The sequence below is a fragment of the Rhamphochromis sp. 'chilingali' genome, assembly GCF_963969265.1.
Source record: "Rhamphochromis sp. 'chilingali' genome assembly, chromosome: 8".
In the NCBI taxonomy this organism is placed as follows: Eukaryota; Metazoa; Chordata; class Actinopteri; order Cichliformes; family Cichlidae; genus Rhamphochromis; species Rhamphochromis sp. 'chilingali'.
In genome coordinates, this window is record NC_137935.1 from 1,009,938 (window position 1) to 1,035,000 (window position 25,063).

Below are 25,063 nucleotides of genomic sequence, written 5' to 3' on the forward strand. Positions count from 1 at the left end.
CTAAGGTTTTCACTGAGGTCTCCTGGCTGCATCGCCCCCCCGCCGGCCGCCTCGCTCTCATGGTTTTTTGATGTGATGTCATCAATCTTCACATCCCTTTGCCTTCATGTTCATTTCTGACCTGTTTGTAAAAGGTTCTGTATGAATAAAGTTTCGTATTCCCGTCGGATTGAAACAGTGGCCACAGTTAAAGTAAAAACAGCGTTTATTAGGAAACATGAAGTATTTACAGACAGTGATTCACACTCAGACACACACAGACACAAGGTGCACACAGTTTAATACTGATTTCAAATCCACCATCGGCTCACACACGCTTCATTTTCTCCTCCACCATCTGCAGCAGCCGCTCAGAGTACGTCTCCAGCAGAGACGCCGTCCTGCGGTCCTCCAGCTGACCGCAGGGGACGCTGCCACCCGACTCCCGCAGCACCTCCTGCATGTCAGAGCGAACTACGTCAAACGCCTCCAGCATCGCTGACGACACCTGGAGACGTCGCTGCGAGCCAGCGAGCGTTGCGCCGAGCTGCAACACAAACAACAAAGAAAACGTGAGGCGGACACTAACGAACAAACACAAACGCCTGCGTGACGCTTTACATTTGATTATCGTTCAGCGATTCAGAAAAACGACAAAAGAAGAAAAAGAAATATGATGATTCAAAGAAAAGTGACGATTCACATCAGTGTTGATATCCTAATAACAATGTGTGAAGAAGAAACCTTCTGGTAAAGATGGACAGCTCGTCTCGCCGTCGCCCTTAGCTCGGCGGCGATCTGCAGACACTGCACGCTCACCGACTCTTCGTCTCCTCCTGAACCTGCACACAAACATCTGTTCTTACAGCCTGAAGCACAAGCATGGCGTCGTTACAATACGCTGTATTCTTTCTAACAGCCAGCAGAGGGCGATGCAACGGACAGTTCTGGGAAAAAACCATTGACGACTTTGTGGTTCAGTAACTAATTTCAGAATTGTAGTCGTGCGTTTTGTCAGGATTATCCAGGGCATGCTCATTGGCTAACGGTCTGTCAATCACAAAGTATTAGTCAATGAGCTTTTGGTTTCACAGTAAGATCAGCCCCCCGTCATGGTGAAAGGGCGGCATCTTGAAATCAGCAGGTGACATCACGGCAGCTATGGCCTCTGTGGCGCTACACAGCGATCCAAGCAGCATCATCATCATCACAACTTTACAGAAAATTACCTTTACCTGTGAGAGTGGGGCGGAGCCTTTCCACCAGAGGGGAGGAGGACGAGGTGGGCGGGGCAGAGAGCAGCAAATCAGCTGATAAAGAAACATCTTTAAATGAGACCAGAAAAAGACGAAGCATCAGAGCAGCAGGTGTACAGGTCAGATATGAGTTACATAAAGATATGAGGAGAAAAGATAAAAGGGTAAAAAAAAGAAAGAAAAAATTACTGTAAATGTAACAATATCAGGAAGAAAATATATTTGTGTCAGAAGTTTCCAGCCAGGAGCATAAACGTGAGGCTGAAATGACTGTACAGTATACAGCTTTCAAAGCATTTACATACGGTCAGACCAATGAATGGTGCCCAAGTATTTTAACTGGACAAAGCTCAGACTACAACTGGTGCAGCTTACAAAGGATTTGTGTGACGGCACTTCTGGGACTGACCAATACTCAGAACAGTGAGAAAGTCCAGGGAACATTGTGAAGGTCTAAGAAGGACAACTGCAGATTTACACAAGTTAGGAAGGTCTTTAGGAGTCATTTCTGAACAGCTGCAAGTTATTCTGATGTTTCAATGCCAAGATCTGGAAGAACATCGAAACGGTCACCCTCAGATGGGATGAAACTGGTTAGGATGTTCATGATGATGTAAAACATCCATCATGGACCGAGAGGGTGCTGACCCAGAAACAAGCCCCCGCTCTGGCATTAACACTCGCAAGCTCAACAGAAATTTGCAGCTGCCCACATGGACGAGTCGAACGGCTTCTGGAGAAAAGACTGACGGTCAAAGGACGCGTTCATACCAGGAAAGTAACCTCTGTCAGTGCGTCGCAGCTGTGGCTACGATGTAGCTGCCATCACCTGTGTGTGTGTGTGTGTGTGTGTGTGTTACCTGGATCAGCTGGTCTTCGAGCTTCTTCCTTCATGGAGGCAGGGCAGGTGATGACCTCACAGGTGGTGGGTGTTGCCACAGGGGTCTGGATTAGAGTCTCCTCTGTGCTGCTGATATTACACCTGTCAACTATGAGCTGTGAAATCACCTGAGTGGGCGTGGTCCACACCTGCAGGCTGACAGAGGGTTTGTCGAGGTTGATAATTCCCATTTTTATCATAAAGAAACCAATAAAAAACAAAACGGATGCTCTCACCGACGTTCAGTGAGAGCATCTCACCCGCCGCCCTCTGATCAGTGCCTCAGGTCAGTCCCACACCAGCAGCCTCACTAACAGCTGCTTCCCCCCACACCCACCTGAGCCATGGTCTGCGTGACCCTCATCACTCAGGCCATGTGTGCCTTTGTCCTACGTCTGAACACATCTGACACGTGTTTCATTGTACAACAACAACAAAGGACTAGCTGAGAGTGTTATAAGACTTCTAGAAGTCTTTATTCATGTGGTAATAACTGAAATGAAGCGATTTTAGAGCTCGTCTCCTGCGAGTCCTCGCCTCTGCTTTACATGTGTGAGAAATGAGTCACCTTAAACCAGGGCTGATGGAAAATGTTCAGTAAAGACAGGAAAGCCCAGCTGGTGTGGGGGGGACCGGGGGGTACCTGCTGGTCTGGTCCTGGTGGTTGTCAGGTTTGCTGTCCTGTCTAGCAGAGAGCAGGGTGGAGGCTGGAGGCTGGCACTCTGCTGGAGAGGGGAGGTTCTCTTTGTTCTCCTCCAGCGTGGGCGTGGAGGAGGGCGAGGAGGTGGAACCCGGAGAGTCCCGGCTCAGTTTGGCCCTGGAGCTGGCTGTGGTTCCCAGGTATCTGAGCCGAAAAGCCGACGGTTGGTCCGCCGCCTCCTCGCTGCAGCTGTTTTGGGCCGTGATGGTCCTGGAGGTCACGTCTGATTGGTTAGAAGAGAGCAGAATGTAAGCGAGCTGCGATCAGAGCAGGAAGTGGTGTCCCTGAGCGCCGTTTCACAGTCACCCGATTCTGTGAAGATTACTGATAAGGACAGTTACAGCCAGGCTTCAGATACAACCTCATGTGAACACACCGTCTGTGACCTTTGACCCCTAAACATTCCCACCACCACAACCATGATTTGCTGCACAAAAAAAATAAAAAAATAAATAAATCGGAAGACGCCACACAAACACCCGGGTGCCCGCAGCGGCGTACAGACACACCTCCTAACGTCTTTCTGCACAGGACGACCAGCGCCGTGTTTCTTCTGCGGGGTGTGCCATGGCGATGGGGCTGATGGGAAATTTTGCAGGAAGCTCTTCTATGGAGGGCTGATTGTCGGCAGCTCGCTGTGAGCACACAAACACATGGAGTCCCTCAGAGAGACGTCCTGGAGCCTCTGTCGCTTCTCTTAAGCTGTTTAACTGTTACAGCACAGGAAGTGTGTGACGTGTGTGCGAGTGTGCTTCCTCTGCTTAACCACAAGTGTGTTAACTTTTATCAAACAAATGAGTGAAGACAGAAACACGGAGCTCCGGCGCGGCGCTGCAGCGACCGCACTGAACACTGAACGCGGCGCTGCTCAGCTCCAGCCGAGCTCTCCATCACATCCTTGCAGTTTTAATCTTGATTACTAACCTGATTAAACATCATCCATTATTATTTCCAGCTTCACCTCCAGATCGGACCGCGGCGCGGTGACAGTGATCTTCAGCTAACTTTGCTTTTAATTCACATTTTTCATATTAGGAAACAAAACCTGTGGTTTTAAAAATGTTATTCTGAACTTAACAAGTTTAGATTAAACACAAAATAAAAAGACCTTTGCAGCATCAAAACTCAAACCATCACGTCCGGCTCTTTTCATTTTCAGACTGGAGACTAAACTGCAATCTGTAATCAACCTCTGCCTGCCTTTCACACAGCTCACGTCTCTGCATCGCCTGTGTGTGTCTGCAGGACCGTCCTCACTAAAGCGGAGCAAAGAGGAAGCGTCAGAGAACATCGGCGGCAAACGTGCACACATTATCTGATGTACACTCACATCCTGCTCAACCACAAACCTCCAAGTCGGACGAGCTGAGACTCTAAACCTCATCTGAGGACGCCGCAGCACGAGCCTTAAGAGCGGCTTTGGGCGATACGAGAAGGTGGCAACACTGCTTTTAGAAATAAAAACAAAACGCCTCTTTCTATTAGACTGTAGATGAACTGAGGTCATGACTGCACTGCACCAAATTACCACCAGAGGGCAGTCTCTCCTGGGGGCTCAGCATCACTTTTCTGTACTTTTATGCAGATGTGCCAGCTGTTGTCTGTTCTACTCTTTGTTCCAATAAGAAATGTAACTTCATGTTATCCAAACAGAAACTAATAAACCTGAAAATTTGGTCTTAAAGACGGATTTTGTCAAATCTTAAGTTTAATTAGAACAATAAGATGAAATTATGTCTTTGATTTCTTCCATTTTTCCACTGAAATGTCAGGAGTCCACATCTGTAGTGAGACCCTGTCAGGTTATTTTACCAAATTTCATTAAGTTCAGTAAAACGACTGTATGAATGATTCAGATCCGAGTCTTCATCCACTGCTCCTTAATTGGCCGTCGCCATGGTGAACCCTGTCATTACTCACAGCTGTCAGTTTGTTGAAGCTGCTTCCTGAAACATGGCGACTGCAAGGACCAATCAGCTGTTTGGGAGCAAAGCGATGAGCGCGTGCCGTCGCCTTCCCTGAGTCATCGAGCCAGAAACGCAGAATGTGACCGAGCTGCTGCGACAGCTGATGCTTCTCAAGCTTTGACAGGAAACTCACCTCCTCCTCCCGCTGCTCCTCCCCCGTTCTCTCCCCCAGTCAGCCCGGCTGATGAGACGTCGCTGCTCGACTCGGAGTTCACCTGAAAAACAAGTTTCCTCTTCAACGTTACAAACCTCAGCCATGGCCGCTCTCAGGCGCGCCCCGACAGGTCAGAGGTCGTGTCCACAGCTCATGTTGCATTCTTGTAGCATCAAGTTGGAGGCGGGGCTCTGGAAACGCCCACATGAATGTAAACTAACTGTCGACTGTGCCGTGTCATTATTTGTTGCCTGAAAATGCTGTAAAATGAATTTGTTTTGTAACTGAAAGGAAAATTTGGAATCAGGCGTTTGCCTCAGTTTGAAATCCAAGAGAAGCGCTGAGCGGAGGCGCCACTCCTCATCTGGACACGCCCCCTGCATTACAGGCTTGTGTGCATTTACCGATGTGGTGCTGATGTTGCTCTCCTCAGAGATCCTAGTCGGGATGGAGACGGGAGGCGGAGCTCGGGTCGCCCTGAAACAGCAGCAGAGACAAGATGGACACAAAGTCACGTAGGAGTCAGAAGTGACGGAGGCGAGTGGTACCTGCAAGCCTGCAGTGACCCTGCAGGTCAAAGGTCACGGCTTCACTGTGGATTGTGGGTAAGCTGACCTGATTCTGTCCTGGAAGCGGGACAGGAAGCGGGTGGAGATGCTGAGTCGGGGGTTCAGGAAGTGCTTTTCATCTGGAGGCTGCAGAGTCTTCAGGTCTGTGTCAAACTTCTCTGGAAGGTCAAAGGTCATGTTAGCAGCTCAGTAACTGTCAGAGGATGGCAATGATGAAGATGTTGGTGTTTACCTTCGCTCAGACCGGAGGCCAGAGTCTCAAAGTGGTTCTTCAGAGAGTTTCTGTCCTCGTCGTCCTCCAAACCCAAACTGCCCACTGAGCTGCCCTGACTCAGGGAGTCGGTGTCTGAAACAGAAAGGGCGGAGCTTGTGATGACTCGTGATGGGAAACAGAGGAAGGTGCGCCTCTTATCACTTATTTTGAAAGGTTTGATTGTCCAGTTAACTTGCTGTAACAGATTGGATGCTTTTATTCTTAAAATATGACAAAACTAATCAATTTAAAGCGTCCTTCTAAACTGATGAGGCACTTTACTTCAGTGAGTTCCTTTATTGTGAAAACCCCTCGATACTAGGCTTAAACATGTTGAACAATTTCTAACCAAGTGAAGGATTTTATCATGTAAAGCCGACACTAAAGCATTCTTTAACCTGAGGGACTTTTATTTTGAAAAGCTAGCATCTAAGGATTCCAGTCATTTAGTGTATCTAAGTGGGAACTTTTCCTATTTTAACCTGATATTAATTGATTTATTGATTGATTGATTTTAATCTGATATTGTTCTGTGGGCTTTTATTTTGAAACTCACCCCTGGGGGAGTGAGGCTCTGTTTTGAGCTTCCTGTAAAGGGTTAAACTCTGACCTGGATCATGCTGCTGCTCCAGACTTCCTGCTGATCCCTCAGAACAGGCGGAGTCTGGACTCAGCTGAGTCTGCCACACAGGCTCCTCCCCTTGACCTCTGACCTCCAGCTGGCTCAGTGACTGCTGTGGAACGGGAACACCCTCCACCTCAAACTCGCTGAAGACAAACATCGGAGCGTTTCAAAAACAGACTTCATGAAAACAGCAGCATCATCATCGTCGTCAGGTGTAACCCTCACCTTTCAGGGGTGACCGTGGTGTTGCTAGGATACAGGATGAAGTTGTTCTGCTCTCCACCTGCTGTCTGCACCACCTGAACATCAGTCAGTCAGACTCCGCCCACATTTCAGCCACCACAACCTCATTAACCAATTACTCAAACTTCAAGCTTTGGCCATCTCGACATGAAGAAGCCACACCCACCACCATCACAGATTGTAATGGTTGCGATTTACAGTCAAAAAAAAGAATCAATATTAATATTCATTGATCCAGCAGCCTGGTCCTTACCTCTTTCTCCTCATCCTCCAGCAGATACTCCAGACTCTGAGGGTGGAAACCCTCCTCTTCTTCCTCCTCCTCCTCATCCTCCTCCCCCTGGCTCTTGTTGAGACTCGGAGAGAAGTTGGAGCAGAAGGTCAAAGGGTTCATCTGCTCCGCCCACCGACTGCGCACTTGACGAGGCTCGCTCTCCGACTGGATGGTGGAGGAGGCTCCGCCCTGTCCTTGCTGAACGAACACACACACACACACACACACACACACACACAGTCTATAGTGTGGTTGATCATTATCTGCGAGCAGATTGATGAGCTGAGGGTTAGAGGGCGGAGACTGACCAGCTTCTTGAACCACAGGGGGAGCTTCCCGTTGGTCTGAAGCAGCGGAGCGTCTGAAACAAACAAGTCAGGACAGAAAAGACTCATCGTTCTGGTTCTGGCTGATTCACAGAAACACTGGAAGTTTAGCACAGATGCTTCCTCCGGCCTGGCAGGGCTCAGTCTAACGTCTGAAGCTGTGAACTCCTGTCTGAGCCCGAGGGAGCGCTTTCAGCTCCTGCAGCTTTCAGCGAGTAAAAGAGGATATGACTCACAGCAGGAAGTAGCGAGCCCGCGCACGTGTCATCAGGAATCCCCTGACCGATGTGGGATCTGCACCAATGTTTGGACCGTCTCAGGTTTTACGCTTTCAGTTTCAGACTTGACCTGACAGGCAGCAGAGATGCTGAGGATAAGGGGAGGACTGAGGCCCACTACAGTGACAACCATACACAGCAGGTGTGGGAGGGTCTGCACCCACTTGAAGGCCAGCAACAGCACGACGTCAGAGGCTGTGCTTGCAGAGTAGCAGAACAGTTTGTCCACCTCAAAGCGTGCAGCAGCTCTGCTCACCCGGTGCAGGAGCGCGAGGCGAGCATCATCGTGTCCCGCCCCCATTGTTACAGCGCTCCACACGAACCTCGCCCAACAAGAAGAACAGGGGCGCAGTGCTAGGCTGCTCTTTGCTGGCTTCAGCTCTGCACGATGCTTCCTCTCACCACCTGCTGCTGGATCAGAGACTTTCTGTCTGTGTGCAGAAAGTCAGAGTGGGTCCCCATCTTTCCACAGCCCCTCGCCTTGATATCAGCTCGCCACAGGGCTGTGTGCCAAGCCCTCTACTGTACTCATCTCACACCTGTCAGTACAACGACACCGGCGTGGTGGGCCTCATCTCCAGTCCCAATGAGACTGCATACAGGGAGGAGGTCTGACGGTGGAGGTGTGGTGTCCTTTACACCTCCAACACCAAAGAGCTTATCACTGATTTCAGGAGGAGGACGTCCGACCTGCAGCTCATCTGCATCAAAGGAGAGTGTGCGGCGAGGGCGCCCAGCTGCTACTTCCTGTGTGTGCACATGGACGCAGACTTGCAGTGTAAGTTTCTTCTGTGTGGTTTACCATGGCCCTCACTGGCCTCTCCCGTTTGTCCCTGAAGGGGCGCTGTAACAGCTGCTGTCTCATTAGGGCACGACATGCGGCGGCGAGGGGAGGAGACGTATTTGTACTGCTGCCCTGTGAGGAGCCTCACAGCGCTGTACTGATGCTGTTTTTGCACAGACTCTTTATTCTGTGTCTGCGATACACCACAGCTGCCTGCACAAAGTATCACCGTGTAAACACAACAAAGAGCTCAGCTGTTTGCTTCACCGGACTGGACAAACCGCTCTCAGTGAACTCGTCCTCACCAGGACACGGGTCCAGCCTGCAGGGAGTCCTCCGCTCCTCCTCCTCCTCCTCCATCTGAGGCAGCTGGGAGGAGGGCACCGTGATGAAGGTCTCCCTCCTGAAAAACGCCATGAAGCAGAACGTGAATTAACCCCAACATCTGCTGCACCTTCTGCAGCGTCCCATCGCATCTGACTTACCTAATGTTCGGCTTTTTGTGGGTTTCAGGTGCAGCGGTCAGCCTGACGCCCCGCCTCTTCCTCATGGTGCTGGTCATCTGAGCGTCCAGCCGCCACACAAACACACAGCTACACAAAGCAAAGAGTCGGTCAACGCTTTCCTGCACATCGGTCTGAGCAGCGCGTCGTCTGACCGCTGAGCTCACCTGTCTCCTGACACCGTGATCAGGTGTCTGCAGTCCTGACTGAACCTGATACAGGTGACCAGCTCTGAGGAGACAGCGCAGCACAGACACGTTTAGCTGACAGTTTAAACTCCTCAAAGACACGCGCGTGAAGCTCGGGGATTCGCTCACCTGAATGGCCGAACAGGGTGGCGACGCACTCTCCTGACCCGTAGTCAAAGATGGTGATGTTTTTGTCCGAGCAGCTGGTGGCGAAGAAGGAGCCCGACGGATCCATCTGAACCTGCAGCTCCGATTGAGACACATCGTTTCAGCCGTTTCCACAAGACACACCATAACCCGCAATCATTAACCCCGCCCCCTCACCTTCAACAGGGCCCCCTCATCGCTGGACGAGCCTTTCAGACACTTCTTCAGTTTTCCTGTTTCCACGTTGTAGACCCTGACACACACACACACACACACACACACACGCGCGCGCGCGCGCACACACGCACACAGACACACACGCACGCACACAGACACACACGCACGCACACAGACGCACACACACACACGCACGCACACAGACGCACGCACACAGACACACACGCACACAGACACACACGCACGCACACAGACACACACGCACGCACACAGACACACACGCACGCACACAGACGCACGCACACAGACACGCACGCACACAGACACGCACGCACACAGACACGCACGCACGCACACAGACACGCACGCACGCACACAGACGCACACAGACACGCACGCACACAGACACACACGCGCACGCACACAGACGCACACAGACACACACACACACACGCACGCACACAGACGCACACAGACACGCACACACACGCACGCACGCAGACACGCACGCACGCACACACAGACACACACACGCACGCACACACGCACGCACACAGACACGCACGCACACAGACACGCACGCACACAGACACGCACGCACGCACACAGACACGCACGCACGCACACAGACACGCACGCACGCAGACACACACGCACACAGACACGCACAGACGCACACAGACACACACGCACGCACACAGACACGCACGCACACAGACACGCACAGACGCACACAGACACACACGCACGCACGCACACAGACACGCACGCACACAGACGCACACAGACGCACACAGACACACACGCACGCACGCACACAGACGCACACAGACACACACAGACACACACGCACGCACGCACACAGACACGCACGCACACAGACACGCACAGACGCACACAGACACACACGCACGCACACACACAGACGCACGCACACGCACGCACACAGACGCACACAGACACGCACGCACACAGACACGCACGCACGCACACAGACGCGCACGCACGCACACAGACGCACACAGACACACACGCACGCACACAGACACACACGCACACAGACACACACGCACGCACACAGACACACACGCGCACACACACACACGCGCACACACACACACGCGCACACACACACACACACACACACACACACACACACACACACAGTTTTGAACCCGTAGCTTCGTGTGCACTACAGCGGTGCTCTGATGGCACCGGGACACGCATCAGTAACACACCTCAGCCTCTGATGATGTTCAACAAACACCAACAAAACAAAGATCAGAGCCAAACACGCGCCGTCGAGTGCGGCCAGGATTAGAGAGGAGCGATGATGACAGCGAGTGATGGAAGAGCTGCCCCGACAGGAAGCTGCAGGGCTACGAGCCTCTGCTTCTGCAGACTCAACAGCTGGACCCGCAGCGATAAAACACGCCGTTTTTATTCTAACGTCAGAAAGGTCGTGCTGTCAATCTCCATAAGATACCGAGGCTACGTCGCTTTCACGTACAGGAAATTCATCTTCTCCATTTTGCAAGGGGCAAAACTGTCCACACGGGGTTATAGGTCACGTGCTACTGAGGGACTGGGCTCTGAACGAAGAGCTCGAGTGACCAAAGCTTTAGTAAAACCATCCAATCTCATTTCCTGACCCCTCCCTCAGTGCCCCCCTGTCTCAGGGCAGTTCTTCGTCCCCACAGTTGCCAAGCGCTGCTCATTAAGGATTCATCTGACTGATGGAGTCCCACCCCCCCCCACTGTCTTTACACGACAACATTAGGAGCTGTCAGGTGACTTGTTCAAGGTCGACCCTACAATAACACATACAGAGAAACCAAACAATCACATGACCCCCTATGAGCAGCACTTTGGTGACAGTGGGAAGGAAAAACTCTGTTTAACAGGAAGAAACCTCCGGCAGAACCAGGCTCAGGGAGGGGCGGGGCCATCTGCTGCGATTGGTTGGGGTGAGAATTAAGAGATCCAACCGGTCGCGGTTTAAATGTTTGAATGAAACTGAAGGTGCCGTCTCACGGAAGTAACCTTCCCTCAACGCCTGCCCCGTTCTCCAGATTACCTTCAAGGAGGAATCAGAATCATCTTTACTCGACTTTATCAGCTGATATCTGCCCACGTGATTAACAGGCTGCGTCGCCTCGCGGCCTCTGAACGAGCTGCGCAGCCACAAACCTGCTCTTAACGACACGTTTCCAGCAGCTGTGACCACGCGCAGAGTTTCTCACCTGACGTTTCGGTCCTGACAGGCGACGGCGACGTGCGTCCGGCTCGAGTCCAGGTCCATGTCGTACAGAGTCGTCTTCTCCACCACGTGGTGACTCCTGGAGAACTGCAGGCCCTCCGAAGTCTGGACCACGACGAGTCGTCCCGGAGCACGGAATCATGGGAAACGGACGGCGGCACCAATCAGCAGGTAAATAAAACCAGTCAGGAGTTTAACCAAAAAAAAAAAATCAGACTTTGCAGAAACAGAACAGAAATCGACCAATCAGAAAGTGGATCATCTGCAGGCGTGCACGAGGGAGCCTCACCTGCTCAGCTGTCTGGAAGTAGATGCTCTTGTCGGCTCCACAGCTCACGAGTCGAACCTCCGGGCTCTCACCTGCAGCACAGGTAACAAAGTGACATCGCTGGGAGAACACGACACAGGTGCGTATGGGATGAAGGGCGGCGTCGTGTGGGCGGAGCTGGGGTACCTGTGAACTTGACGGCGGTGATGGAGGCCGAGTGGTCATTCAGGGTCTGCTCCAGGCTGTAGTTCCTCTCCAGGTCGAAGACGTGGATGAGTCGGTCTCTGCTGGCCGACGCCAACAGCTTCACACCTGAAACGCCACAAATCGCGTCGTCACTCAGGAGCCGCACCACACTCAAGCCCACCCCCACAGAACCACGCCCAGCCAGCAGGGCTGAGGGTCTCTGATGGGCGGAGTCGTAGACAGGTTTGGATTACTCTGAGGCGCTGCTGATCTGCATCTTCACGTCCTCACCGACTGATAGGGCTGCTCAATTAATCAAATTTTAATCACGATTACGATCTGGGCTTTCAACGATCATTAAAAATGACTGAGCCGATTATTAGCCCCTCCCTCATTTATCCGCGACACCTTAAAGGCCGGTCCGTGAAAATATTGTCGGGCATAAACCGTCCGTGGCGCAAAAAAGGTTGGAGACCGCTGATTAAGAGGACCCGAGGGAAGCTCAGAAAGCTAAGCAGAAGTTATTTGGAGAGGAGAGTGACTGCTGTTGGTTGAACAGAGAGTTTAAAAACAAACTTCAGTGGTGTTGCACACTATGTTATATTATTTTTTTAAAGTCATTGTTAACCCTTTAAAGCCGGTCAGAGCAGCATGCTCCGTTTTGCGTAACTATTTTTAAATCCCTGTAGAACCTGAACCGTGTAAGCTAGCGCAATAATTTGTTTTGCATATGAAACCGGAGGAGTTGTACTTACATCTGATGCCATCAGCTTGTCCTCGGTCACGGTTTCCTTCCACATAAAGCTTTGCAAAAATTGCATAAAAAGCGCTTGCAGGAACAAAAACATAATATTCCAGAAACACGCTTTGCCGATCCGATCAGCTGTTCGTAACACTTCCCACAGTGAAATGATGCACATGCTGTTTTCTTTGCAAATCTGCATCATAGGATTGTTTTTTGTTTTTCCTGCAGTATATAAAAATTGCTGTATCTCCAAAATAAAACTATGAAGACACTCAAAATAAATTTCCTGTGGTGGGAAACTATTTTTTGCAACTTTATTGTATTTAAAGTTTTGAGGGATAAACCTCTTAAACTTCTCCAAGTAGAAATATATGTAAACAAAACAAAAGCGATTTTCAATTTTTTTTGTAGTTTATTGCACTTTTTTGCAATTTATGTAATTACTATGGACTTAATGCAGACATATTATTAAAATATGGGCTATAACAGTTGTATTGATGTATAGCAACTTGAAATGCTCCCACAAATGGCGCTACAGCATGTAAAAAAAATAATATAAGCTCTGGTGGACTTGGTTCTATAGTAGGTCTTAAAGGGTTAAATAAATATCGTCAAATAATCGAGATCTCAATTTCAGTGAAAATAATCGTGATTATCATTTTTGCCATAATCGAGCAGCCCTACCGACTGATGCTTTCAGATTTAAACGTTTGAGCAGAACGATGGCGTGTAGAACACTCGCCGCGTGTGCTGGGACATCCTACCTGTGGAGACCGGGGAGAACTCCAGACACAGCACCTCCGAGTCGTGAGCCTCGATCTTCACCAGCTCATCCAGGAACTGCAGCCCAAAGATCCTGAACACAGAAACAGAAACGAGTCAGCCGACCTCGTCCGCGTGAGCCGAGCTAACCGAGCGCGCTCGGTTCTCACCGCAGGTTTCCGCAGCGGTCTCCGGCCGCCAGGTGCCGTCCGTCCGGGCTGATGCAGAGCACTTTGATCCCCGCCTTCCCGTCAGCTCCCGCTGCCTCCCCCTCTGCCTGCAGGTGCTGCGTGTTTTCCCCCATGTACAAGATCCTCAGCAGGTCCTGGGAGCAGACAGGAAGTCGTCAGAGACGGACAAACACAGAGTGTAATTTGGTTTTGTCACTGCCTCACGTTGCTGTAGAGGTTTGTGTGCGTGCCGGGGGGGTCGGAGTGCCACAGTCTGATGGTGTTATCGGACGAGCAGGTGAGGAAGGATGACGGAGGCAGGCAGGCCGGCTCCGGCAGCTCCGGGTACACCTGAACAAAGTACGACGAGACCCAGAGTACTTCAAACTGCTCTCACCGAATCAACGGCACAGAAGTGGAGAAGCAAGAAGACTGAGCTGAGTAAAGTTTGACTTATCTGCCTGCTTTGTTTCGCTTAATGCGCCTCATGGTCAGTAACAGATGCAGTAATGGTTCTAGTAACAACTGTGGTGCTGCTGGCTTTCCTGGCAGTATCTCAGCAGTATGTGCAGTAATGCTCGTGTGTGATTTCCATCGTAGTATTCTGGAAACAGTCCTGTACCTCTGGCTGTACAGGCAGTGTACTTCGTAGTAGTTTCAGGAGTATTATTTCATATACTGAAGGAACATAACTAGCAGTTTTTTGCCTCTCAGTATTGTTGGATCTACTAGCAGTACTTCCACAACAGTAGTGTTGCCTCGCCTCTGTCAGTGCGCCCCAGGGTGGCTGTGGCTACAATGTAGCTGCCATCACCAGTGTGTGAATGTGTGTGTGACTGGATATGTAAAGAGCTATATAAATACATCTGTCTCTGTGAGTAGTACTTACAGCAGTATCCCTGCGATTCTGGTTAGTATTTATGGGAATATTTCTAGCAGTACTTCTTACAGTATTTCTTGTAGTACTACACCGACCTCGACGCTCCAAACACAGCCGCTGTGGTACAGAGCAGAGTACAGCTTCCTGGCGTTCCTCACGTCCTTGACGTCCCACACATACAGGCTGTGGTCGTTGTACACGCAGGTCAGGTGTCTGGCAGCAGGGTCAAAGGTCAGAGCCAGTGTGTCTGGGTACTGAGCACCTGGGCTGGCAGGTAGCAGGCTTCTGTGGAACAGAGTGAGCGATCAGCAGAGTTCTGCTGTACACCGTTGGCTTCGTTTGCAGTATCCGTACCCGCTCTGAGCGAGGTCGACTCCCAGGCGGTGCGGCCGGTGCAGCGTGGTGACATACTGCAGGTTGGACGGGCCGAACACTCGGACGACGCCATCGGCGCAGCCGCAAAAAACGAAGCTCTCGCTGACCGCCAGACAGCTCGCCGACGACGTCTGTGAAGGAGAAGAGCGGCTCAGAGAGGAGCGTCCGGGCGCCGTCAGACCTCGGTCAGCTTCAGTCATGTATGATATCAAATATACCCGCCTTTTAACTGTGCGACTTTAGGACCGCGCTTCAAAGCTGTCGTTTATGAGAACGCTTCCTGTCACATGACTCGCGCTCAGAGGTCTTTCTGATTGGTTCTAAGATTAGATTCCTCATGTTTGCTCATTACAGACATAATTAGCAGCACTGACAGTATATTTGGTAGTATTTTAGTATTATATCTAATCACACAGGTGCACATATTCAGGTGAGATGTGGGCGGAGCTTGCCGACCTTCAGGTTGACCCAGGCCTCCAGGTGTCGGCTGCTGTTGAACAGACACAGCAGGCCAGAGCTGGTGATGCAGTAGGTGTTGGACGCTGTGCGGCCCCGCCCGCACGCCACCCCGCAGAACACGCTGTTCTTGTGGTCGCCTAGTAACCCCGAGCGGCCAATCAAAGGCACCGTGCTGTTCACCTGTGCGGAAGGAGAAATCAGGTGAGCAGTGACTTCAGATGAAGGCGAGAGCAGCCGTGTTCGGCCGACAGGATGTCAGGTAGGTACCCGTCGTTCTTTGGAGGCGTCCAGGTACCAGAACTTGACGTGGCGGTTTCCCGCGGTGACGAAGTAGCTGCTGTCCTGGGAGAAGGAGACGGCGAACACGCGGCTCGACACTTTGTTGGAGGCGATGATGGAGCCTTTCTGAAAAGCAAGAGAACGGCGGCCGTCACAAACGTTACTTCATCGCAGCCACAGAGTCAGCGAGTGACTGGTGTGGATTCTTACACCCTGCACAGCTCCACTCTGCCCTCTGGTGGCTGCTTTGGTTCATGACCAGGTGAGCTGTGTGTGTGTGTGTGTGTGTGTGTGTGTGTGTGTGTGCGCGCGCGCTCACCTTCCAGTCCCACACGCTCACAGTCATGTCGTGCTGGTATCCCACAGAGACGATGTAGGAGCTGTTGGTGGAGAACGCCACGCAGGAAATGCCGTACTTGTGACACTGAACCTCGGCCACCTGACCTCCATCTAGCTCCCAGACCCGCACGCAGGGCATGTGACCGCTCTGAGAGAGAAGAACAGGTAACGAGTGTGACGCGTGTTTGTTCCTGACAGATAACCTTCTGTGAGGAGGAGGCTCATTTCTCTGCTTCCTCTGCACGAGTATCTACTAGGGGTGCAACGATATTCGTATCGATATTGAACCGTTCGATACAGTGCTTTCGGTTCGGTACGCGTATGTATCAAACAATACAACATTTGTAATTTATTTTATCAATTTTCCTTCTGACGATGCTGTCTGTGTTGAGCGCTCAGTGAATCTGTGTTCGACTACTCCGCCTAGGCTGCACTGTCGAGCGCAGATCCACTGAGTGCTCCACACAGACAGCATAGTCAGAAGGAAGAGCGCAGGGCACCTCCCCCACCCTCATTCAGTTCTGGCGTTTGGAATTATTTTGGTTTTCATGTGACGTATGACCCTGAAGGTAAGCGAGTCATGGACTAAAGTAAAACAGTATGTTGGATGTGCCATGCAATGCTCAATTACATGGGTGTGAACTAGTGTGTTAGCGCAGTTAGCTCGTTAACGTGTTGGCCGTCTAGCCCCATGCACGGGGCGATCGGCGGTAGCTCGTTAACGGAGATTTGCCGTGTTGTGGCGTTAAGGTCATTTCAACGAGATTAACCTGAAAGCACTAGTGGGAACACAACTAATATGACTGCACATTTACACCGACATCATCCTAGTGCAAAGACAAAAACAACAAGCATGCTACTAACTTTAGCCGAGTCATTTAGACAGCTGTTAGCACATGATTCTCCTTATGCTGCTGAGAATATAGCCCAGAAGAAGCGGATAGTATAGCTTTTATTTTGGAAAGAGACATTTCTCTGTAATAAACTCTCTTTTCCAAAGATGAGTGATTCCTCAATCAGATACAGGGCTCGCAATATCGCTAGCCCGACGTCCCGGAGCTAGCGATTTTTTCAGTCGGGCTACCAAAATCTATCTCTTCCCTGCCCGTCGGGCTATTGTAGGAAGGAAAAATATATGTCAATGCTTTTGCATTCTTTCAGAAATGTAGCTGGGTAATTATGTCATTGGCATCGGTGAGCCACTGTCAATATGTGACATATTGAAGTCGCGTTTGAATTTGCGCTTGTTTTTTTGCTTTCACTTTGCAATCGTGCGAACTGTGTATAGAGAGCGACAGCACTGATCTGTGAGTGATGATAATTTGTGCACCAATTCCTCTGACATCGTCTTATTAATTGTTAGCTTACTATGCAAACATGACAAGTGAAATCTCCCGCAGCTTAAACATGTGAGAGGTTGATCGCGCAGAGAATCGCTGAGCTTATGTGAGTGCGTGTGTAAAAGCATTTCAGTTCTGCTGAGCCAAATAAGACAGGTCAGGGTGAAGAAGTGACAGCCAAAGAAAAGCTTACCACAAAACGGAGAAGTTATGACAAATCAGACTATAAGGCAAAAAGAAAGTGCAGCTTTATGGTTTCATGGACAAAAGAATTGCTGTGGCTGCAATATGACGAGCTAAATAACCAGGGCTGCACATAAGTGGTCCGCAGGTGCGCATTCGCTGTCACAATAAAAAACACGCACAAGGGTTAGGGTTAAATTTAAAAACTGTACTTTTGAGTTAAAATATATATTTATAATTTTAATAAATGACAAATTAAAAAGGCATGAACATTTTTTTTGTATCGAAAAAATATCGAACCGTGACACCAAAGTATCGAACCGAACCGTGAATTTTGTGTATCGTTGCACCCCTAGTATCTACGTGTGCTCGTGTTTTGTGCTGAGAACAACTCCTCTACATGAGAACCAGGACGCCCAGGGCCCGCTCCTGCCAGGCAGTCCCAGGACATCTCCTGGCTGGCTTGGGAATGCCTCGACGTGCTCGTCACCGTGAACCCCGGGAGCTTCACCGGCTGCACGCCCGAGTTACCTGCACGGTGTCGTCATGTTAGGGGGAGGTAGGGTGGGCAGAGTCAGTCGTGTAGGTTCTTACCTCACCGGTGACCAGGTGCTTCCCATCGTGAGAGAACGCCAACGCGCTGAAGGGTTTCCTGAAATACACAACACAGGTCAACACTTCTGTCCTGAGCAACACGCCCAAAGATCACCTGACCTCGAGGGTCCGCCCCGAGCTCAGGGTCGGCGTACCTGGAGGCGCTGATGATGTGACTCTGTTTGTTCTTCTTCGGGTGAAGCAGCACGACGACACACCTGCAACACACAAACAGGTTCACTGGGGTGAACACCATCTGCTGCCAGCGCCATCGCCCGGGTCCACCAGGCAGATGTGGAGCAGGAACGCTGCGAGAAAACAAACGCAGGCCGATCGGCGCCACCGGCCAGCAGCGAGCACAGCTCCATCCTCCTTTTCTGCCTCACACAGTCGTGCAGTCCTGGAGCGTCAAACACTGAAGCAACTAAACACCACAAAGACAAATAAAGTCGACTCGGTGACACGGAGTCAGAGTCCCCGTGACTGTAGTTGTTAGTATGTTGACCCGTTAACAGCCTTAAATTTGAAGTCAACCAGAGGACCGTTACAAACAGCTGTAGTTTCATCAGTTTACAGTCTGAGCTCCGACTGCTTCGTGCTCCTTTTACTCTGTTGGCGGCGGGTCGCTGTGGACACGTCTGCTGCTTTCAGCTAACGTGTGCGTTACAAGAAGCGCTAAGTGTTCCTGCACATTCATCAGCTGGTATACGGCCCCGGTTCTCCCGGTCCCCGTTTATTCAGCCCGATTAGTGCTTTCAACCCGCCGCAGAAAAGAAGAATTAAAGTTGGTCTAAAGAATCAATACTTCCTATAGATAACCCAGGAAAGATCAATGCTTTAGATCAGATAAAGCAAGCACAAGCTGGACCAGGGCTCGCAAAATCGCTAGCCCGCCGAAATCGTGTTTGAATTTGCGCTTGTTTTTTTGCTTTCACTTTGCAATCGTGCGAACTGTGTATAGAGAGCGACAGCACTGATCTGTGAGTGATGATAATTTGTGCACCAATTCCTCTGACATCGTCTTATTAATTGTTAGCTTACTATGCAAACATGACAAGTGAAATCTCCCGCAGCTTAAACATGTGAGAGGTTGATCGCGCAGAGAATCGCTGAGCTTATGTGAGTCCGTGTGTAAAAGCAGCAGGATATATATTTTAGTTCTGCTGAGCCAAATAAGACAGGTCAGGGTGACGAAGTGACAGCCAAAGAAAAGCTTACCACAAAACGGAGAAGTTATGACAAATCAGACTATAAGGCAAAAAGAAAGTGCAGCTTTATGGTTTCATGGACAAAAGAATTTCTGTGGCTGCAATATGACGAGCTAAATAACCAGGGCTGCACATAAGTGGTCCGCAGGTGCGCATTCGCTGTCAAAATAAAAAACACGCACAAGATAAGAAGTTGCAACACACACAATATTATACTTTAATGTATAATATTGTAACGGAAACAAAACATCAATCAAAAAATTGCTCTTTTTTATTCGGGCTACTTAAATTTATTTTGGGCTACCAAAAACTGAAGAGTCCCTGCCCGAAGGGCTACCAGGGATTTTGAAATTTTGCGAGCCCTGTGGACTATTGAATGAAAACACCATCAAGCTGACTTTGGCCCACATGGCAGTACATGTGACATCAGCATACCTGCAGAGAGCTCGTCACCCGTCTGCCACACTCAAGATGATTTGAAATGTGTGATTTCAGATCAGAGGGCAGCGCAGCGTCAGTGAAGAAACGACCTGACTAATATTTGACACTGATCTGAGGTCAGCTCTTTGATAACTTATGCAGATAACTTCAGGTTTAACTGTGAGTTTACAGTCTGATGAAGGCAGGTCACCATGGTAACTGATGCTGCATACCTAACGAGCTGGGTCATGTTCTAGATCAACAGGTGTAGATGGACACATCCTGACCAATCAGATCTCTCTCAGACCGTTTGAGTGTCTGAAGTCTGATTTTAAGGACGCTCTGCTGCTGCTCACTGTGTGTCAGAGACACAGCGGCTCCACCAGAAACATCCCGACGTCTGCTGTGGCTGACTGAGACTGCTCACACCGAATCTGTGATCGGCGTGAGGAAGACTGTGGGTGCGGTAACAGCCTCTTTGTTTCACTGACCTCAGAGGTTTCCTTCCATCTCTCAACCGGCTGCTGACAGCAGTAAAAACTGCTCATTACTGAGGTTTGACCTCACTGGTCTGAACCGTCCGGCAGCTCAGCCTTCAATCTGCCCAACATACTCTCCATCACTCATGACCAACCCAACCCAAACCTTGGGTTAAACCCTGAAGTTTACTCCCTGAACCACGAATCCTACTATACTGCACAGAGCTCTGGTGGCTTAAAGGAGGCGGGACTTACCCTGCAGGGTAGGCAATGAGTCCTGTGTTGGGGTCAGAGGTCAAACCACTGCTGCTGGCTGTGCTGATACCCAAGACTTTCTCCAAACAGACCTGAAACAATAACACACACAAGTCCATTTAAAAATCTCATGATTTAACAGTCCCACCGTGCACACAGGTCGTTTCCAGTGATATAAGCAGAGGCCTCCAGCTCACACAGAACAACAGTGCACACAAAAACACAGAGACAACTAAAACCGGAGTCATCTAAGTGAAACTTGTTTTCAGCAGATTGAAACTGATGTCAGGAACATTAGGAATCAGCTGCTGTGGGATCAGAGCACGCTGTTTACATGAATCTGTGCCTAAAATAAACTTTTAAGAGAGTTTGTGTTCACTCTCCTTCAGCATGGAGTCCGTGTGAGGAGGAGACAGCCTCTCCCTCGGTCTGTTGTCTAAACTTTAGCCTGTGGCTGTAGCTGCTGTAACTTCGCAGCGATTTAAACTCCGCACATTCAGACTTCTCACTTCCGTAATAACAAACAGGCTCTTAGCCTCCAGGCCTCTCAGGTGCTTTTGATACTGGCTGTAAGCTAACCCGAGCTCCTCGCTAAAACTCTCACAGCTAACGGGACTGTGACGCTAGCAGTTAGCCTGTTAGCTGAGGCTGTACCCGGCTGCTGGAGCTCCTCTTCCCCTGGCTCTGTCTGCTCTTCCTCCCGGCCGGTTGCTTCCTCTTCGCGGGCTTGGCCGAACCGCAGTCCGCTCCCTCTGCCATGACAGCAGAGGTACTTGACACTTTGACAAAGTTAATAGAAATACTCGGGCTGATATCAGTCTAAACGCCGCAGCGTGGGTACATAAACCTCCCACAAAGAGAGCTTCTCCGCGGGTGATGAACTGCTGACAGCCGCCTGCGTCGTATAAACTGTCGCTACAGGAAACCTGACACTTTTGTCTGCGGCGGGACTCCGGTTCAAACCAAGCCCCGCCCACAAAACAGAGAACTAGCCAATGGACAGCGGAGGCGTAGAAATCCCGCCTAACGTCGCCAAACCAGCCAATCAACAATCCGTAGCGTCGCTATCGTCATCATTATTATTATTATTATTATTATTAGTAGTAGTAGTAGTCTATGGATAGTATAGCAATTTAGATATAATTTAGATATAGCAGTGATGGTTATAAAGTCTAACAGCTGCTGGGAGGAATGGGCCATAACTCTCCTCTGTGTACGCAGCAGTCTTTGACTGAAGGAGCGCTCCAGTTCTTCCACAGCTTCATGCGTGGGGGTGGAGACACTGTCCAAGAGTTCTTCTGTCTCCAACACCTGCACTGGGTCGGGGGGGCATCCAAGCCAGTGTTGGTCAAGTTACTTGAAAAAAGTAATTAGTAACTAATTACTGATTACTTCTTCAAAAAAGTAATCCCATTACTTTACTGATTACTTATTTTCAAAAGTAATTAGTTAATTTTCAAAAACATGATACACAACCTGAATACGCAATAAAGCAACAGACCTTTCAGCCCAATTCTATTTTTCTGCATAATCCATCATATGAAACTGAATCAAATGAAAAAGTCTGTTTTTAAAACTTGTTTCTTTAGTTTTAATCTTCTAACTTTTATGCACATTGCATTAAGCAAATATAAAATTATGTTCAAAAGTCTTTGACTTGCAGATATGTGTTTAAACCTATTTCCTGCATATTCCAGCACATAAAATAAAATAATGTTTTGTGTTTACACTCTTTCAAACAGATGCAAGTAAAACACAGCAGAAATAAATAAAATCAAAGACTCAGCAGCTCTGAGTCCTGTTGCTCTTAAATCTATAGTCACCTGTGTAGCAGGAGTGGGGCGGGTGGAGGTTTGTCCACAGTGGTCGTGTCAGTGGGGGGATCTGGGGGTTTCTCTGTGAGTGTCACGTTTCTGTGGCAGCGTGCTCGCTGCTCGCTCAGATTTGAAGTTTAATTCTTATGTTTCTCCATCTGTGAGTGAAGTTAGCTCTATTTCTTTTCTCTCCCCCTGAAATCAGCAGCTGGACCTTTAGCTGCAACACACTGTGAGACAAACTGCACACACACAGTTTGTGTGTTTGCTGATGATTGTTGAGCTGATAGAAACACTGCATTTTATACCTCTTCTTCTGTAGTGCTAGCTAGATTCTAGAGTACGATCAGCAGCTCGATCGCTGTCTCAGCACAGGGACACCAAGGAGTGAGTGGCCAGCTGATCTCAGAGACGGTGGGGTATATATAGAAGGTCTGCCAGGTAAATGGGAGACAGGACATTTAAAATTTTATAAGCAAGACTTTAAATTCATTATAAAATAAAGAGGGTGCTAGCTAGATTGTTTGTGTCACGTGAGCAGAAGAGAAGCATCCTGGACAATTAATGCAAGAGGACCTAAGTTGATCACACAGCAGTGGGGAGTAGACTTCATCACAGTGCTGTTGAGCCAACCATCCCTTTAACACTAACTAGTAATGACTTCATGAACTTCTTCACAAATAACATTTTTACCATTAGAGAAAAAATTACCAGTAATCATCCCACAGATGTAATATTATCTACAGCTACTCTTAGTACCATTGATGTTAAGTTACTCTTTTTCTCCAATTGATCTTTCTGAGTTAACTTCAATAATTACTTCCTCCAAACCATCAACGTGTCTTTTAGACCCCATTCCTACAAAACTGCTCAAAGAAGTCCTGCCATTAATTAATGCTTCAATCTTAAATATGATCAACCTATCTCTAATGATCAGCTATGTACCACAGGCCTTCAAGCTGGCTGTAGTTAAACCTTTATTCAAAAAGCATCTCTAGAAACCATATCGAGATCAAATTTTAGATACATTTCCAGAAAATGTTGAGCGGAGTCTGGATTTTAACTCTGGGGTTGCTAATTTCCATCTTTGGAACGTACACCAGTAAACATCTTTTAAAGCAGTTATCAGACGTTCTTATCAAATGCAGCCGAATTTTTAAAATATGCGGTAGATGTAATTAGGAGTCATCCCTTAGATCACAGGCTTCCTCGCAGCCTGGAAGTACAAGCAGCACACCTGTGCTGCCCCTCGGCAGGCTTCCAGAAATGGACATCAGAGCTGAAGCAGCTGAACTACGTACAGGAAGAAGCACAAATGAAGCTGAATTTGACCTGCGAAGCTTCTTATGTGAAGTCACAAAATAAAGATTCCACCGTAATCAGTTAAATGTTGAGCACCCCTCAATAAACCCAATGAAGCACAGGACACAGAACTCAATGAAAATCAAGTTTTATTAGAATACGATGCAAAGCTCACTCAGAAAAATAAAGCTTCCTGTCGCTCTGTAAAAACGTGTCTCACTGGTAGCTGCAGAAACATTCTGAGTAAATAAAGGTTCCAACACAGAGACAGGTCAATGTGAGGCGGCTAAAGTAAAAACTTAAAGTCTGCAGATCACAGTGTGTCCTTTTAAAAAGCTCGCAGCCAGGGGACTAATGAGGAAACAGCTGGATTAGAGGTTTACATTCCAGCTGTGCTGTTTTCACTGGCCCCGCCTCACCGTGCTCACAGACACAAGGTCCTGTGTAAGTTTCAGCTAGAAGCTCTATAGTGCAGTGTGAGCTCCACAGCTGAGCTCGCATGATCCCACTGCACCACAGAGGAAGAAGTTACAGGTTAAAGGCCAGCGAGTAACACCATCTGAATCCAAAATGTTCACAAAGATCAAACACAGTGATTTCACTAGAATAAAAACCTCGGGAAAAGGACAAACCGTCCTCCTGCAAACCTCCTGAAAAACAGTTTAAAATCAACAGTTTAGTGCAAACAAAGTCAACTTAAATCCAAAAAGTCTAAAAGCTCAATAACACACAAACAGTCTTCCTCTGTCTTTAAGGAGTCCCTCATGTTAGCGTTTCAGGGCCTCTGCTGTTTCCAGTAAACCTGTTAATACATTTAAAGCTCCGGCTTCACCCAAACCTCCAGTTTGTGTCGTTTCCAGGCAGAGAGGATGAAGAGCTGGAGGTCCAGGCCAGGAAGAAATCTGACCTCTGAGTCTGCAAGTGCTTACATGCCAACACGCTAGCTGGGAATCGCGGTTTCCCGACTTTGTTCCTTGTGATAAGCACCGACTCTGAATGCTGTCCTGACATTTCTCCACCCAAGTCTGAATCCTTCATCGTGAACTTCTTTGTTGCCCTAAAAATATTCAGAAATGTGAGCGTGTGCACGGACGTCAGGGGAAGCGCCGGCTCCACGTTATGCATTTGGTCCCATCCTTAGAGTTTGTTTAGTTCAGGTGATGTGTGTGCTGCCCCCTGCTGGTTCCTGCTATGATGTCACGTATGTGAAGGTGTACGATTGGACTTTACTGTAAATGGTAATTAGAAGGATACTGGTTTTCATGTTCCTGTGGTTTCCTGTTAGTGACAGTGACTGAGGGTAAATTTAGTGTGAATATGAGACGTGACTGCAGATGTTCCTTCTGTAACAAAAACATCTTTCCAGGTTTAGGCTGCCGTTCAGACAGAAATAGATATTTAAAGATGGTTCCCTGAGTATTTCCTTAAAAAAAACAGTTAAT

General features: G+C 49.0%; 2 protein-coding genes across 6 annotated transcripts in view; both read right to left on the minus strand.

Annotated features, from left to right (window-relative positions):
- Positions 1 to 187: 187 nt before the first annotated feature.
- On the minus strand, positions 188 to 21,424 carry wdr62 (WD repeat domain 62). Of its 5 annotated transcripts, none has more exons than XM_080888113.1 (34): positions 21,160 to 21,424; positions 20,506 to 20,597; positions 18,299 to 18,361; positions 18,144 to 18,201; positions 16,007 to 16,174; positions 15,676 to 15,813; positions 15,406 to 15,588; positions 14,929 to 15,080; positions 14,670 to 14,856; positions 13,920 to 14,045; positions 13,695 to 13,849; positions 13,527 to 13,618; positions 12,018 to 12,143; positions 11,853 to 11,923; positions 11,547 to 11,668; positions 9,304 to 9,379; positions 9,109 to 9,220; positions 8,959 to 9,022; positions 8,774 to 8,881; positions 8,594 to 8,691; positions 7,209 to 7,261; positions 6,880 to 7,098; positions 6,609 to 6,682; positions 6,369 to 6,526; positions 5,738 to 5,851; positions 5,552 to 5,663; positions 5,341 to 5,413; positions 4,916 to 4,997; positions 3,325 to 3,450; positions 2,759 to 3,038; positions 2,096 to 2,271; positions 1,215 to 1,304; positions 724 to 821; positions 188 to 526 (listed from the first exon to the last, which is right to left on the minus strand). In XM_080888113.1, exons 1-34 carry the CDS (start codon positions 21,262 to 21,264, stop codon positions 308 to 310), a joined length of 4,170 nt encoding a protein of 1,389 aa, XP_080744239.1. In that variant the 5' UTR covers positions 21,265 to 21,424; the 3' UTR covers positions 188 to 307. The 5 variants fall into 5 exon arrangements, with proteins under 5 accessions (XP_080744239.1, XP_080744240.1, XP_080744241.1 ...); XM_080888114.1 differs by having other exon boundaries at positions 6,609 to 6,673; positions 14,670 to 14,859; XM_080888115.1 differs by having other exon boundaries at positions 1,215 to 1,289; positions 14,670 to 14,859.
- A 2,349-nt stretch (positions 21,425 to 23,773) lies between these two features.
- rffl (ring finger and FYVE-like domain containing E3 ubiquitin protein ligase) overlaps positions 23,774 to 25,063 on the minus strand; it is a 10,986-nt gene continuing 9,696 nt past the window's right edge. Inside the window, exon 8 of the mRNA XM_080889985.1 lies at positions 23,774 to 25,063. This exon is cut by the window's right edge and continues 550 nt beyond it. The gene's annotated coding sequence lies outside the window, so the exon portion shown is untranslated.

Bases quoted from the DNA above. Each gene is read 5' to 3' on its own strand.
- wdr62 (XM_080888112.1), bottom strand. From the start codon at position 21,264: ATGGCAGAGGGAGCGGACTGCGGTTCGGCCAAGCCCGCGAAGAGGAAG. The intron at 14,046-14,669 runs GTCGGTGTAGTA...TACTTTGTTCAG, and splicing joins GCTGTGTTTGGAGCGTCGAG to GTGTACCCGGAGCTGCCGGA. The intron at 8,692-8,773 runs GTAAGTCAGATG...GGCGTTTTTCAG, and splicing joins CACAAAAAGCCGAACATTAG to GAGGGAGACCTTCATCACGG.